The sequence below is a fragment of the Pseudochaenichthys georgianus genome, chromosome 24 (genome assembly GCF_902827115.2).
Source record: "Pseudochaenichthys georgianus chromosome 24, fPseGeo1.2, whole genome shotgun sequence".
NCBI classification, from domain to species: domain Eukaryota; kingdom Metazoa; phylum Chordata; class Actinopteri; order Perciformes; family Channichthyidae; genus Pseudochaenichthys; species Pseudochaenichthys georgianus.
In genome coordinates this window covers 27,024,659-27,042,328 of record NC_047526.1, presented here as the reverse complement: position 1 = coordinate 27,042,328, position 17,670 = coordinate 27,024,659, and the positions used below count along the sequence as shown (strand labels likewise).

The window sequence follows — 17,670 nt, the reverse complement described above, 5'->3', positions numbered from 1 at the left end:
GATGTTCAGCTAAACATCCATGCAATGAAATCACTGGAAATGAAACTGATCTGATTTTCCTAAACTAAACTCTCTCTTCACAGGAAGTGGTTTGACTCTGGACAATGAAGCCTTTCTTGTCTGGGTCTGTGTGCAAGACATTCTCTGGTTTCATTAGAAGAAGAAGAAGAAGAAGAAGAAGAAGAAGAAGAAGAAGAAGAAGAAGAAGAAGAAGAAGAAGAAGAAGAAGAAGAAGAAGAAGAAGAAGAAGAAATGATGTCACCGGGCTGGAATTCTCTGTAAACCCGGTCGGTGTCACCATGGCAACAGTTGTTAGGACGCCAAACAGGTTGAGTGATGTAACCGTCCCTGTCACTCGGCAACGTCAGGCAGGCAAACATGATGTCATTCAGAAACACACTCGGCACTATAACATGGTCACAGTGTGTTATTACTATAAGAGAGTCACCATGGCAACAGTTAATGAGCGCTGTGCCTTCCTTAATTGGCATTTAGCCCTCATAACTTTGAGAGTTTTTTGTATTGTATGCCAGTTTAGTATTTTAAAGGGCTTAAAATAGCATGCCAATATAAAATGCTATAACAATTGCTTTAAAAAAAAAAAGTAGTTCAAATACAATTTTATTTATGAAAATTCATAATACAGTATGTGATAACATGTGTAAAAAGTTGTAGTATATAAACAAAAAGTAATAATATAGTTTCTAAAAGAATAAGTCTGTAGTATAGTACGTTAGTAAGAAGTCAGTCGTATGTCGAAAAAAAGTGCTCTTCATAAGTTCATGTGTGTGTGCATAAAGACAGGGACGTTTTGGTCAAAAAGTGTACAAACAAAGAAACGCTGATGTGTAATCATAGATTTTTCTTTATTGCCAATATGTTGAACACCTCATTATAAAATCCTGTTCATATACAAAGGAGTGTTTTCTTACAGTGGAGGCTACTCTGGTCCAGAGAGAGATGTTCACTGTCTGTCCATAGTGTCCTGTGAAATGAAAACTCTTTGTAACGTTCACCTCAACCCTCATTAGGGTTAACACTAAAATAACTAACGTGTGTGTGACTGAGCACCTTGGCTACGAAGTGAGGGCCGACCGTCTGTCACTGACCCTGCAGAGGGAAGGCCAGAGAAGGCCACATCGAGGGGGAGAGCACAACACATGCTCGTCTCTCACTCAACAGCAACATGACGCAGAACAGAGAAATAAAATACATCAAACCTAAAGTGTCCCAGTCCACGCAGCGCCGCGAGGATAAAGACATTCCTCTGCATGCTGCCAACTGCACGGCAACAAACAAATCAAAAGTACCTCGATAGATAGCATTGTCCTTTACTGATTTAATGGCATGCAGCTGGATATTTCCTACAGTAAAAAATAATAATAACTTACAGTTAAATCTCTTTAATTTATTGATCTGAAGGAAAACGTATGGAACATAAGACTATTTTGGTCAATATATAAAACATAATAAATGTTTTCATTGACATTCGTAGATAGCAAAAATATACAAACCAAGATGAAATACCCTTTTTAATGTCCCATATACAGTATAAATATCAAGCTAGGGATGATTTTAAACTACTGTATAGCAATATTAAACATAAATGGAAGCGTTCAAATATAAAGGAAAATAAAAACGAACATTTTCCTGCTTATACTTTCCCCTTTCTGAGCGGTCGCTTTCAACGACGAGCTGTCCTTTTCTTCCAACATGAAAAAGAAGCGAGGCTTTGATTACATATCATATGTGCACATCATGAAACAATTAGAAATTTGGCTAGTCCCACTACTTCATCACACCGCTGGATTAAAACAATAATGATTAGGTCTGAAGTCGAACCAATTACACACAATCAAATACAAGGTCTGAGACACTAGGAGGAGGAACGGATTTGGCACTAAGTTTTCTTCTGAGGGTTTGCAAAGCTCTGCACACTCCCAACAGGAGTGTGTCTCTCTGTTTATACTGCTCCAGGTTAGTCAGCGACTGGTGTGTGTGTGTGTGTGTGTGTGTGTGTGTGTGTGTGTGTGTGTGTGTGTGTGTGTGTGTGTGTGTGTGTGTGTGTCCATGTGCCGAGACGTAGGGACCAATCAGAAAGGGCGAGGGGCCGAGGGACCTTTCTATAAGGCCTCGAACTCGTCGATCCTCTGCTTGGTGTTGCCCGATCGGATCTGTCTCAGCGTCTTGTATTTGTCTCGGCCGGCCCGGACGTTCTCGCTGTGAAGAAGGTCGTTCGTGGTGTTCTTGGACTCGTCACGCGCCTGAGCGAGCTCTGAGGTCAGGGCCTGGGGGGGAGGGGGGAGGAGGGGTGAGAAACAAATCCAACAACTTACAATATGCAACCACTGATGTGCAATCTATTAACGCAACACTGATCTGTAAATATATCACTTTACTACTCAACCAGTCTTCATTCTATAATGTTGCACTTATTTTATTTATAAATACTGCTGCTACTTACTTATCTACCTGAATGTGTACTTCTGTAAATTGCAAATATTTTAACTATATAATGTGGATGCCTTTGTCTAAGAGGGTTTTATTTTTGTAATGTATACTTTGCTGTAACAATGTAATGCCCCCCCCCCTCACCGGGTCGAATAAAGGAATTTTTTATTTAGATTATTCTGTAGAGAGGTACATGTACTCAGAGTGTCGTACTTAAGAGCAATTTGTAACTACTCGTTTTTTCCGTTTTATGCTACTTTATACTCATACGGCACTACAGTACATTTTGGAAGCCAATGTTGAACTTCTATCTCCACTAAATGTGTCCGACTGCTTTAGTAACTTTAAAGATTTGGATGATTTGCTACAATTAAATATAAATCAACTAATAAATAAACATTGATATATAATTATGGGTTGAGATATTCAGCAGCAGTATATCAAGTAATTTAAAGTAGCTCGTCCAAGTACTTTTACTCTTGGTACTTACAATATTTTGATGTCAATACTTTTGTACATTTACTCAATTCAGGATTTGTAAAAGCTCATTTTGACAATTTAATATTTGTTCTTTGACTGTTCAGGTAATGCCCACTTCCTGTATCACTGACACTCAGTACTTGATAGTAAGGAACTACTCCTGGACACTTTTATCGTTGAAGATATATAATCCTTTTGCATCATCACGTTGTTATTACAGGAAGTCGTGCACATTAAATTGCAACAGCACTTCACTGGAAGATACTTTTTTATTTTCAGATCTATAGAAAAGCTGTCACTGTATTTGTTTGTTTTGAATGAGTATTTGTTGTTTGCGTTTCTTGTCAGCGATGTTGTTTGTTACTGTGGATTCACTAATAACTCAATGATGTTCTGTGTCTATATGTGTTTACACTCACCGATGTTGTAGGGACTTTTTATTGTGTACTATTTATATCAGTCTTTATCTCTTCCTTTCCCTTTATCTCTTATCTAGTCATTTCATTTGCTTTTATTTATATATCATATTTTCTCTTGTAGTGTGTTCACTCCCTATGTGCTTGGTTTGTCTACAATTCTACATTGCATCATCTTAATACCAAATTACAAAAATAAAGAAACAGTTGTTGTCATAATAACATGAAATAAATACTATTGACAGCGTTTGTTTACCCTCAGCTGTTTCTGCACGCGCTCGTTCTTCTCGGCCTCCGTCAGGCGGTCCTCCTCGTAGCGGTGGTCGTTGATGCCGTCGTTCTGCAGGTCGGCGCTGTTCGTGCTGACGTTCCCCTCGCTGACGTTCTCCTCGCTGTCGCTGTTGTCGTCCATGTTATCGAACATGGGGGGGGGAGGCGGTGGGGGGGGCGCCGTCATCACCATGTGCAGCTCCTCCCGGGTCTTTATCAGGTCGTCCTGCGCCTCCTGGGCCTGAGAGGAGAAGCGATAAAACACAGAGTCAGTTTCAACTCTATGTGGAGGGGGAAATCTTTGTTTTCAAGTTTCAAAGTCAAATGAAAGTCAACAGTCTGATAGAAGCTGCCTCCCTGGCCCAATCACAAAATATATATATATAAGATAAGGTAAGATGGAGCTTCATTGTTTGTTTGTTTGTTTGTTCACCATGTAAAGCCGCCTTGGGTCCCTTGAAAGGCGCGACACACATTTCCTCTATTATTATTATTATTATTGTTATTATTGTTATTGATCCCCGTGTTAGAGCAGCAACAGAATAAAACAGGAACACAGATACTACACATGGGATGATAAGAATACAAATAAAATGGCACATAATAATAAACATGAAGTAATAGTATGAATAGAATATATTATATTTATCATTTTGATTTGGTTTGGATTTAAGATCACAAGCTTTCAGGTTCAGCTTTTATATTTGAACTCGTAGGTAGATCTTGTTTGCAGAGAAAAAGACAAGGGATCCATCCTGACACTAAGAACAAACATCTCTAATAAAAGGACTAGTAAAAGTACAAGTATACCCTGCTCAACCAAATCTCTAAATCTTTCAGAAACATTTTAAGAAGGAAAACACTAGTACAAACATGGACATTCAAAATGCATAATTCAATAAATACAAATATGCATCTGTGTGACGCTCCTATGATGTGTTAAAGTGTGCAACAGCTGCTGGGATAAAACTGTTTTCATACCGCTTCGTTCTACTCTTTGGGACAAGTAACCGGCCGAAGGAAGACGCTTGAATTCTAAGTGCAGAGGGTGGGAGCATTACTCTTTAACAATTCTGTGGAATAACTGTAATGATGCACTGACTTATTGTACAAGTCTATCTAAACTGAAAGTATTATTTAGGAGCCAAATCATTAATGGTTATGAACAGGACCTGTAAAATCCCATTTGTTATTTATTGTAATTGTAAAAGTAATTTCTTTCTGATTGTTTTGTAAAAAAGCAGACAAACATGTCGCTGATGACGATGACCTAATATTTTATTTATAAGAAAAATGTATGCTAGAGGGGGGAGGACTAGAAAAGTTTTCTTTAAGCTTCTTCTTGCCCCTGTTGAACATGACGGAGACTATTTGAGAATTCTTCTTTTTTTTTAATTATTTTATTTTTGTACTTTGTTATAATTATTATTTTGAGTGAGAACAAAAAAAAAAAGAGAATATATAGATATTATTATTATTGTTGTATGTTTTGTTTCTGACATGTTCAATAAATTGACTAAAAAAATGTTAAAAAAAATGAATCACAACTGCCTCGTTTCTTGAACAGTTTTGTCTCGAGTAGAGAGAGAATGTATAATCGCAGAGAAAGAGCCTAAACCAGGAGTCTCCAACCTTTTTAGGTGAGAGCTACTTTCAAAAAAATAAAACAAGTCAGGGGATACTTTTACTCCTCTTTTTTTTGCAGCGTATATATTTAGCACATTTTAACATTATTATATGCTACCTTTAACCTTTGTGTGCTGTTTGGGTCTGTGGGACCCGCTTTCAGTGTTTACTAAAATAACATTTATTCAATTCAATTATTTGAACCTGCTTTATTTGGGGGTGGACCTCACATCCTCTAGGGCAAGATTTTTGAAAGTGAAAAGCATCAATCTGGCGCACTTTGAGCACAACATGAATTGATGGATACAGCTCTCAACACTCCGATGAAAGGGAGCTGTATACTTTTCAATAATCCAAATATCTTTAGAATATCATCACAACCAATAACAAATCATTTCAACCTGTTTATTCTTATCTTATGTTTCCTAGTTAGCATTGTTTCTTTTTCTTTATGCATATTTTACTAATCACTCCCCTTTTAAACTGGTTTTTTTGGTGGAAATTACGCCATGTGTGTGTGTGCGTCAAGTTCAATAAATAAATATGCAAGTGACAACACACACAGTAAAACTCTGGCCCTCGTGTGCTGCATAGGCCGGCCTGATAGGCTGTTCAACGGGGCTGATGTGTTGTGTAGATTCTGCCAGAAGGAAAATCAGCGGGGAGGAGCCACATTGCTTTTCTTCCCGACTACAACGCTCGTCCCGCAAATCAAGCAAGAACGTGATTGGTCGATATTCATTGTGGGGGGAGGGGGGAGGAGGGGTGTTAGATAGATATAGGGTTGTAGTAAGTAAATAGAGTTCGCTATGATTGAGGTTTTGTTTATACATAGGGCCGATTCTTTTAATTACATTTCCTTTTTTGTTTTGTGTATTTTATACATTTTGGATTTGCTTGGCGAGCTATTTTTAGAACATGCCGGGTGGGCGACTCACGTTGCCCCTGCGGGCGACTAAGTGCCTGCGGGCACCGTGTTGGCTACCCCTGCTCTAAACTAATTGAATCTAACATACTGTAATTGCCTGCTGTAAATGGCAGGAGTGTCTGCATGAGCCTCAGTGTGCTCTCAGGTAAAGCTCTCACCCTGAGCTGCCAGGAGTTGGCCTCCTCCTCTTTGCGCCTCTTGGCGTCCTCCAGCAGGCTGATCTTAGCAGTGTGCTCTGCCAGCTCTGCAGCCTGTGAAGAAAACAATAAGAGAAACACTTATTAAAGAGTCCAGGTTTAATACATGTAGCTGGATCATGGAATAACACGTTTATTTAATCAGGTGGTCCCATCGAGAGAGCAGCAAAAAGAATAAACAAAGCTGTCCTTGAAGACACAGAAGGACTGACGCACTAAAAGTAGGTCAAGGTTTGAACACTAGTTTATTCATGTTATTCAAAAGCATTCGGAGTCTCAGTCCTATCAAAACGAAGCCTGAGCGTCCTGATGAAACGTGACCAGTCAGTGGGACATTCCTCCGGACCCCCGAACAATGTGAGCAGCTCGTCTTTCACCAGCCTCACTAACCGGAGGCTGAGTATTACACGGGACACCTGCTTCGGTTGTAAAGTCACTGAACCAACTCTGGGGCCGTGAAACTGTTGATTTAAAAAGGTGTTCAGCCCTCAGTGAAAACACGGGGAACAAAGTGAACTATTAATGCATTCTGTGCTTTGACTCAACAGCTCCAGATTGCCTTCTCAGCGGCATTCAGCGCACGGACACTAAATCCTTTGCAGAAGCTTCTTAATAAGGTTTAAGTATAAAGGTCTCGTCGCAGCAGGTGTCTGTGTGATTGTGGGAAAAGGAACCACAGCTTTACTGTCCGGACTGTTAAAGTGAGAGGCAGCAGCAGGTCCTGTGGGTGGTCTGCAGAGAGGGTGGGGGGGGTAATGGGGTGTGGTCCAGCTGGACGCTACAAAGTTGTTTTGTCTGGAGCTACTGTAGCCAGGCACTGCTGCATACTCCCCCCGCTATGTGCCTGGTACAGAGGTGGACAAAGTCTGCGCTGAATGTGGAGAGCAAAGACTTTGATTTGTCTTATCTCGCCAACATGCAGCCAAACTTTTTTTGTTGTTGTCCAGTTTGGCTCAACCTTTTTTAATCTTGGTGTATTTGCCAATTTACTGACACAATGACTTGGTTTTGGAGCATGAATGAGGTAGTTTCAAAGCAAACATGCAATAGAGGTGTGATGCGTTATTGTTATTATTATTATTATTATTATTATTATTATGATGCGCCGCTTTCCACCTTCTTCTCCAGTAGGACTTAGATGAGGGTGTTGCACTTTTCCTTTTCCTTATACATGTGATGTTGTAGTTTTGTTTCTTTCCGTTAACCGTTAAGTGGGAAATAAGTATTTTTTGTGTTTCTCTTAGTATCCTAAGACCAGAGGTTGCGCTAGACTTTTTCACTGCCCGTCAGTTTGACGGACAGGATCTTAAAATTTCCGTCAAAATTCAGTATTACCCATCGGCCTTCACACTCGGGGGGGGGGGGGGGAGAGAGAACTGTCAACGGGGGGCGGGGCGCCCGCTTGTGAACTGTTAGCGCCGTGTTATGCATGCCCACTGCACCTCAAGCCAACACTCAGACATTTCAATGATCTGTTTGGAAACGGTATCATTTCCTTTTTGGCAGACATGCTTAACACCGGAGCCTCGCTGCGGGGAAACTTTGGCGCTGTTCCGAGTTTGTTCTAATCCGTCAAAACGACGGACTGCTTTCAGATTTTTCCGTCATTGTTAAAAAAAATCCGTCATAGACGGAAAATATTCGGTTAAGGCGACCTCTGCCTAAAACACTGTTTTGGAAGTGAAAAAAAGAAAATGTATTATGAAGGGAAGACCATCTATTTCTATTTATTTTGTTGTTTTTTTAGAAAGGGGCACGTCATATAAGATTTGTTTCTTCTCCCTGCTCCTTTTCGCTCAATGGTGTGTTGTAGAGACATGTTTTGTTGGTAATTATTGTACATTGAGTTTTGCGTACCATGAATAAAAATGAAATGAAATGTCAGATGAAACGGATGCTAGTTAACCGGAGTGTCTCTTTTGTATATCTGTTGTTCAACAAACTATACAGATAACCAGAGAGGATTGGAAACCTGGTTGAAGGTTAATAAAGAGTTGCAGCACTGACCAGCTGCTCCTGGCTCTTCAGCTGGTCCTCAGCTTGGCGGGCCAGCTCCTCTTTGGCCAGCAGGGCGGCCTGGCGCTCCGTCTCCAGACGGGCCGCATCCTCCTCGGCTCTCCTCCGCTCCTGCTCCAGGATCATGGCTCTCTGCATCTGTTCCTGCATGTCTACGATGCAGAAAGGTAAGCAGCATTAATAAAAACAAGCCCATGAAAAGAAAGATTGCTGACAAGTTAAATCAGAACCAGTTTGACCTTTTGAAGGACAAAGCTGGCATTTTTCAATATCTCTCTAGATCATGCTTTTCAATATGAATTTGCTCATTGCCTTCTACTTTAATAAGAGGCTAAGTGATTTCCTATACAGGGTATAAGCAGGAATCCTGAAGTCAGATGTAATTCCTTTTAAGACCTTTTTTAAGACCCTTTCCATACATTTTAAGACCTCGTCGCCACTTTGAGTTTTAACCGGTTGCATTGGCGACACACTTCACCTCACATTGACTATATACAGTATTGATTGTCCTTCCTCCTTATCTTCCAACCATTTGGACGCAGACTTGCATTTCCCCATAACGATGTTGTTTAACAACCGGCGTAAACGGACCTTCGCGCGCTATCAAGCAGTGAGCGCGCGATGTCCTGTTCAGATGACGTCATAATCCAACGGGATGCCATCAATAAACTACACAGAATCACACTACACACCTACGCCATGATTACATTCAGGCAGACTGTAGAACACAACCTCTTGGACCATTTATATACTTATTGAAAACAAGATACAAAATGTGATACCTTGGAAAATGTCGTTTAATACTTTTTAATAGCCTTAATTTTCGCTAAATTGATTTATCAACTTTTAATACTTGTAAGACCCCCGCGGACACCCTGCTATAGCATCTGAGTACGGCATGTTTAGCACACTTGTATAATTGCAGTTGATCATTAATACACATTAATGCCTATAAAGAGTAGCATAGAGCAGTGGTTCTCAAATGGGGGTACGCGGACCCCTAGGGGTACGTTGGAGTACGTGAGATTTATTTTATGTTAATGAAAAAAAAAACGTAATTAATTCATTTAAACAAACTACTAATAGTAGATTAACTACTTTCTTCAAAAGTGTACAGTAATTCTGGATAATAAAATGTGAACAATAAACGGGGTGCTCTCTTTTCCTCTCCCTCTCCTGCAGCTCACTGAACCTGTAATAAGTGACCCGACAGTAAAGAATAAATATATGTATAACTAGTTTAGCTAGTTCCATAGATGAAATAGCTAAGTGTGTTAGGTCTAACTCTTAGTGTATTTGCTCCACTCAACGGTCCGTCACAGCGGACGGAGCTGTGATCATGCAGAGCTGCGTGTTCTCCGTCAGCAGCAGCTGATCTGATCTCTCTCTCGCGTCCGGTTAGACTTCACTCACGTTTATGTCCAAATCTATCAGATCTAGCTAGTTCTAGTTAATGATATGACTGCCTGCTTATCAAAGGACCTAAACATTAAGCGTTGCTTGGCAACGGCGTATATGTTTATATGAGGGGTCAAAATCCCATATTCATAACATGCTCATGCTCATTCTTTTCTCTTCATTACCCGCACCCCAAAATAAATAAATAAATATACCAATTTTAGGAAAAGTAACGAAGTTTGAGCAGTGTGGGTTTTATATTAAGCAGAGTTACACATATTTCAAAACGCGAAGTGTAATAGCTGCAGTTGCCTCGCTGTCAGAATGACAAAGATCCTCAGTGAAGCACACGCCCATGTTTCACTACATTAAGTACAACTTATTAAAAAGATCAGTTCAATGCAACTAATGTCGTCTAAGTGTTATTGCATGATGTTAAAATTGGTTTGCCATGAATTAGTGATGGATTCTAAACATTTTAAATGTAGCATTTAAGTGTTTCTCAGTTACAAGGTTGTTGTTTTAATAAATCAGACACCGATGGTGCAGCGCTGTGCTGTACCTCTTTATATACGCATGTTTTCCCTCACAATTTGTTTTGCGCTGATCAGGGGTACTTGGCTGAATCTTTTTTTCAAAGGGGTACATGATTGAAAAAAGTTTGAGAACCACTGGCATAGAGGATAGACACAAAGATGTAGTTATCACAAAAGCACTGGGCACCCAGACTCTTTCCCATGACGGTGTCAACTTGTGTGTTTCCAGCCGTGAAACCACAGTCAGCTGGAATTTAAAACAAACACTTCAAATCATCTGGAACTAATTTATGAGCTTGTTAAAGTGTTAATCATTACTATGAGGAAACCCGGAGTCACTTTAAAGACTGTCACAAAAATAAACAGGTTTCTGATTTGGACACTAAACAAAGTCAAATCAAAACACAAAGAGAAAGGAACCAGAACGCTTCACACTGTAAACACAGATCACATCAGTGCTCGAGTCAATAGCAGATGCTTCAACTGTTTCTGCTTCACTCGTCACAAACGTTGTTGATAAACAAACCTGCTTACATAACCTCACGTTTCCCTCCCCACCTCACACAACAGGCTAACTATGGACACAAACACACACACACACACACACACACACACACACACACAACTACACACAAACACACACACACACCACACACACACAACACACACACACACACACACACACACACACACACACACACAACACACACACACACACACACACACACACACACACACACACACACACACACACACACACACTCAATGCCTCACAAAGGGTGATTTATAAGCCCCCACCCGCCTCACCTTTCTCTGCCTTCTTGGTCTTCTCCTCAAACTGGTACAGCCTCATCATCAGTTCCTGCTTCTCTTGCTCCATCTGCTCCTTCTCCTTCTCGATGACCTCCCTCTTCTTCTTCTCGTTATCCAGCTGGGCCCTGCAGATAACACACAGCCGCCGTGAGCTGACATTGCTGGACGCATAGTAACGGCTGACAAACGACAGGGTCTGCCCCCCCCCCCACACGCACATAAGCCCCACAGTGTGATTGCACAAGCTGCTCCATCACTGCTGTTACTGCTACATCAGGCATGGTCACATACAGTATGCAACGTGTAAATAGTGTTCTCTCCCCTTGGAAACAGCTGCTCGAGAGCTGAAGGATGTCAGAGTACAGTAGTCGTCAGTAACAGGAATTATTTAATGGTTTTACATTAGGGCTGCGTCTAACATTCTTAATAACAAAAGATTATTTGACTCATTGTTTAGTAGTCCATCAAATGTCTGGAAACAGAGAGAAATACCTGCCAAAATCCCCTTAGGCCCAACTTCAAATCTCAAACAGATTGATTAAAAAACTAACAAAACCAAAACCAGGAAGTAATCCCATTTGAGAAAAAACTTTCAAGGAATATTTGGCATTTTTGCTTAAATTACTACAACTATCATAATGGTAGCAGCAATGTTTTCAGCTGAGGAGAAAAGCTGCATATTCTTAAATGTTAACTAAGATAATTAAGAGTGTTTTTTTGCCAATAAACGACTTAGATATAAGTGGATTATCAAACTTTTTACTTTAAAGCATCAAAGCCTATTCAGAAGTAAAAGTAGAAGCTGCAGCAAGTTACTGATGAGTCATTCACTCTTCAATTAGCATTGTATTTACATTGATATCTACAGTGGATCTAAAAATGTAAAGATTTAAACATATATGAAAAACTTCAACGGGTTAATAATTGTTATATGAGAGCTGGATTGTTCCTTTTAGTACTTTTTGTCCTTCAGCTTTGTTGTTAATTATTGCATAACTTTTGCTGCAGCAACAACCTGAGATCTCCCTCAGGGGGTCAATTATGATTACATTGGACACCTTAAGGGACTTGCAACAAACCATCTAGAAACAGTTTTTAGGACACCATGTGTTGTGTGTGTGGTGTGGTGTGTGGTGTGTTGTGTGTGTGTGTGTGTGTGTGTGTGTGTGTGTGTGTTGTGTGTGGTGTGTGTGTGGTGTGTGTGTGTGTGTGTGTGGTGTGTGTGTGTGTGTGTGTGTGTGTGTGTGTGTGTGTGTGTGTGTGTGTGTGGTGTGTGTGTGTGTGTGTGTGTTGTGTGTGTCCTAACTGTCTGCTGGGGATGTAATGGTCCACTCGCTGGTATTTACGGTGTTGTCTGCTCCGTGTACATCACTGTGTGTGAACAGCTGTACGAGGCAGACGGTGAGCAGAGACTCCATTCACTTTCCCTTCAGCCAATCCAAGCTGATACTTGAGAAGGAATGCTGCTTCATTGCCCAGTGAATGGACGTCTCCATTTAGCATGGATTGAAAGTGTCTGGGAGAATGACATCTGCAAGAGGTGGGATCATCTCACGGGTATGTTTCAAATGTTTGCACTCAAATCCTCAACAAGTCATACTGACCTCTAATATATTAAGTAATATATAATATTAATGAAGTGTCCTTTTTGACCCCCGGGTTTTGCATATGGCAACATGTCAGTTTGTTTTGTATTGCCACTCGTAAAGCTGGTTCAGAAAGAGGTTAAACTTTCAAGGCATTCGTTACGCAAAAGATGACAAACATTTGCAAGTCCCAGCTTCTCAAATGTTCCCTCTACACGCTTCAGGGCGTTTGCGTACTTCTCCATCTGTTTGTGCTGCTTCTCCTCTCGGGCCTGGGCCTTCATCTGCTGCACCTCGATGGTGTCGGGCTTGCGGCGGCGCATGTACAGCTCGTGGTTCCCCATGCACAGCTGCAGGATGCGCTTGTTGATGCGCAGCCTCGGCGCGTAGAACACAAAGTCCTGACATTCAGAGAAGCAGAAGCAGACAGGAGGAGGAGGAGGAGGAGGAGGAGGGAGAGGGAGATCAACAGTTAAACAGCTGCCTGATGAAAGACTGAAGTAGAAACTCGGAGAGGTTTAGGGAAACGTTAAAACAGATTCCTGCTACTAACAGTAAAGACTGCTTCACTTATTAAGGGAGTGAGCTACACAGGTAAGGTATAGACTTTAGTGTGCTGGGGTCCATCACTAATAGCATTGCCTGTAAGCAGCCGTGGCTTTTCTGTATGCTAGATCCCTCTGAAGATATGTTCTCTCCTCGCTACAGAGGACACACGATGCTTCAGGTAAAACAAGCTTAAGTAGAAGCATATACGCAACGTAATAGGCTCTAAAAGTTGGTTATATCTAAAGAGAAACAAGAACTTTTAAATTGGAGAAGATAGTAAAGGAGAAGAGAGATTTTAAAAGAAGGATTTTAGGATTAGAAATGTCAGCATGCTTGAGATCTGAGGTCGGCTGATACTGTACTCACTGGAGATTTTTACTCACTGGAGATTTCTTATCAATGGGTTTGATGATGAACTTCTTATCGTTGAAGGAAATGTTCCTGATCTCACTCCAGGGGAAGCCGATCTTTGGGGTCAGTCTGAGGAAGAGAGCACATGAACGCAACCGTTAAACTCTAATACTATACTAAGGGCAAACGGAGGGTTTATTTATTGATTGTGATTCTAAAAAGAGACAAAATATACATACATTCATTTTAAAAAAGGCCAAAAGCTTTGGTGTCTTTACAGACCAATGTTGGACCAAATTAAAAACATTCTGATCCAAGCCATGTATTTATGCTTTGGCTTCTTATCTCTGGACTTTTATTCTTCAATAAAAATACAAAAAAAGTCAAATATTCTCTGGTTTTCGCTTCTCAAATGAGAGGATTTTGTCTTCTCTGTCATATATGTCAGCTAATTTAATATCTTTGGGTTTGCACAATAAAAACAATGCCCAGGTTAATTATAATGATATGAATTACATGTTGCAGCCTTATTTATTACAGTAACACAGATAGTTCAAGTGTAATGTAGACATAACCAGACACAAAGTAAATCCTTTATTTTGATCAATGCTGCATACTGACATTTTAAAATAAATCTCTCGCTTGATTTCTGAATCCACAGTTTGAGTACGAGCGACGAATCTGGGGTGTGGCTCTCTCTCTATTGCGCCAGACAAGGTGAACAGATGGCCAATCTCGCACTGTAAATGTGTTGTAATCCAGAAAGGATCGCAGCGAAACTCAGCTGTGAAACCGCACCGCCTGGACAGGAATTTCTCTCAATTACTTCCTGACACAAACAATATGGAAGTTATTTCAGCGAGTGATGTAATTCTATAAGAATTTGGTGTTTATTCACGCTATACAGTATATATATATATATATATATATATATATCTATATATCTCTATAATTGTAATATGTATACAAAAATATGCCAATAAATTACCACCAACTATTTTCACAAGTGATTTATATTTTGAAATTTGGCAAAATGGATTTTTATATCATAAAAGTGGATATCTTTTGGCTGTTGACTTACAAAACAAGACGTTTGAATGCATAAACATAATTTTACTATTTTCTCACTTTTTATAGACCGAACAAGACAGTAAACTGAGATTTATCAATAATTGAGTTGTTGTCTTAATGAATCCATCGGTCGGTTGGTCTAGTATATTTTCATAAATAGTGGGAAACGTCTCTAATAAATGTAAAAAATCCAAATATATTAAGTTAATTATAAAAAAACAAACATTTGAAAATCTGAAACCTATGAGTGTTTGCCTTTTTTTAATTGTCAAAAAACCGTATATCTGGCACGTTTTGGGAGCTCGACACCAAAGTTACTTAAAAGTAAAAATATTGTTTCTATTATTTCCATTTCAGATCAAAACAAACAGTTTTTTAAATGGCAAATCCAAAATCAGAACAAGTGACTCTTCCCCCTATGCCACAAATCAAACATCGACACTTTTTTTCTTTCAACTATTTATGTCTTTTCCTTTATGCTAAGTAAGTTGAATGTTGGAGGAGCTTGAGACTCAAGATTTCCATTGCAAAAACCTATGCTGTAGCAATTGTGCATTTAACAAATAAAGTGTTTAAATCCTTTAAAAAGCAGATAAATAAAAGAAGGAATAAGTGATTCTGATGTCTGGCATTGACAGTGAATTCAATTGAGAAGAAAGCGTGTCCTCTGAAGTGCGCAGCGCGGTGTGTAGCAGAGCAGGAGCGCCTAAGGAGTTAAACCGGCAGCAGACTCGGCTGCACTGTTGTATTGTGGGCCGGCCGCTCTCCGGTGTAGGTTAGCCTCACATTCTTAAGTGCGGCACAGCTTGAAAAACCAGTCGGCGTAGCCATGGTTACGGCAGAGGGCACTGTGGAGGAGAGGCCTTTCTTTGCTGATCCCAGGGAGCACATGAAGAGACAGACTCCCACAGATCGCTTTGTTTAAAGGGGTTTCTAGCTCTTAAACCCACAGCGAAGATATAATGAGGCTAAATGAGAGACTGGATGAACTTTAAGACAATAGAAATTACAGTTATTAAATCATTCAGACTTCTGAAGCTCATACACGGAAAGAATAAAAGGTTCAAATAAAGGTTAAGCAACTTCATCTTTCATTTCTCCCACTAACAAAGTAGACCACACCGCTTTCAATAGACACTGGGTGTTTCTCTATGTGGAAGAAGGCTGCTCCAGAGCCACTATTTCAAGGATACTACGTCATCGAGTGCCGCCGAAGGACTGTTCCAATGTCCAGGATCCTTGGAATTCTACCGAGGCCGGCGTACTTCGTTGCGGGAAATTTCGAGGCTGCACATGTTGTAGACTCCGCGGTCTTAAAATCCCCACAATGCTTTGCGCACGGACCAATTTCCAAAATCTTTGGCGGGAAATTCGCGTTCCATTTAAGGCGGGGCCTCGCATATGACGCACACCTGCACGTCTGTTAGCCTGGTTAGCCTGTTAGCCTGTTCCACCATTCTTCCTTTTCCGAGTCAATGAGTCACTTTTTTTTTTCATTTCCTCGCTCCTCGGGCTCGGTATCACCGGAAGTTGATTTGTCTGCGCCATCTTGAGTAGTGTCCCAGTGGCCTTATTTGTGCCGGAGTACCGAGGATCGAGGAGCGATAACGGAGGAGCGATAATCGAGGAACTACCCAGACCATGGTGAAATCCTCAGACACTCGCCCCCGCACCCCCCTTACTGTGTATCGCTCACTGATTGGACGATGCAGCGCATGCACTGATCTGGCTGCTGTCAGATGATCAGCTGTGCGGTTTCCTTGCGTCTCTCCATGCTTCCCTGGTGGGAGGGACTAGTCGCAGGGAAACAACGCAAGTGAGGGACGCAAGGAATCCATTTAACCGAAGTGAGATGCAGCTTAGGAAGGATTCTTGCCTCGCTTCTGAAGCATCTGACTCTGAGGTACATGTGCTACCAAGCAAGCCTCCTCGACATTGAGAAACAGCCACAGAGCAGCCAGTTGAACATGGGAGAAGCCACAATCTGGTGGTGAACAATAAACCCAGCCAGAGCAGAACGGCTGGATGGATTTCCAGCTCAGGGTTAGTGCACCTGGATGAAGTGCTCCTTTAACACACTTCACTGCAGTGACCCTCCTGGCCTCAGATAAGGCCAGGACCCGGGAGACTCACTTCGCCACAAAGACGGTGATTACCTCCCAAACTGACTTGCCCTACATACAAAGTGGCAATCACAACCAAGCACAGGCTGGATGGCACATGTCACAAGAAATGGGTTTCCAATCATGAAAACTACCAAAGAGAAATGTTTTCCTTTCATACGGCCTGTGGACGGACAGGAGAAGAACACTTAAGTACAGACATGGACAAGTCTGAGGTTCAAGCCACCATGTACTCGGGTGGGAAATAAAACAGCACACCTAAGACAAAATAGGAAAAATAAGGTCAGCAAGTGTACAGCGGGGATTTTATGTAAATAATCTTTAGTATAAATGGCACACAAACGTATACTCTGTGCTCCAGGGGTACATGTACCTTTATAAGTAGAGGAGTGTGAACAAAAGACCTATTTATACGATGTAATTACATGAAACGGTGACACGTGCACGATTATATGCAGCAACGGCAAAAATTGGATATCCCATATATGAATACGTAACTGGAAAAACTGCTCAAAGGTGGAATCAGCTTGAAAAAGGCCTTAGTTATACATGTTGTTGTCATTTCTAAAACAGTTTAAGCTTCTATTAAACAATGTTTTTCATATAAATGTTTCTGCTTTAACCCCTTTGAATTGTTGAACTGCTTATTAGGGAAGCTTTGCTCTGAATGGATTTCCCCTTATTAAATAGAGGTCATCTATATCTCTACTTCACAACTTTAAGATAAAAAGAGGTCATCTCAGCTGCAATCTGCAAACGAACAGACAATGAAGAGACAGTGATTTGTCCGTGTCTTTGGAGATACTCCTCCCTTAGACTCTATTCCTTTGGCTCTCATTGCTATTCATGTCATGCTGTC

At 40.8% G+C, this 17,670-nt stretch overlaps 1 protein-coding gene across 1 annotated transcript in view; it reads right to left on the bottom strand.

The window, feature by feature from the left end:
- Positions 1 to 847: 847 nt before the first annotated feature.
- Positions 848 to 17,670, bottom strand: part of ezrb (ezrin b) — a 36,796-nt gene continuing 19,973 nt past the window's right edge. The window contains 7 exon segments of the mRNA XM_034075752.2: positions 848 to 2,288; positions 3,604 to 3,858; positions 6,330 to 6,422; positions 8,376 to 8,536; positions 11,126 to 11,256; positions 12,955 to 13,118; positions 13,650 to 13,746. Coding sequence (XP_033931643.1) covers positions 2,124 to 2,288; positions 3,604 to 3,858; positions 6,330 to 6,422; positions 8,376 to 8,536; positions 11,126 to 11,256; positions 12,955 to 13,118; positions 13,650 to 13,746 — 1,066 coding nt within the window. The 3' untranslated portion in view covers positions 848 to 2,123.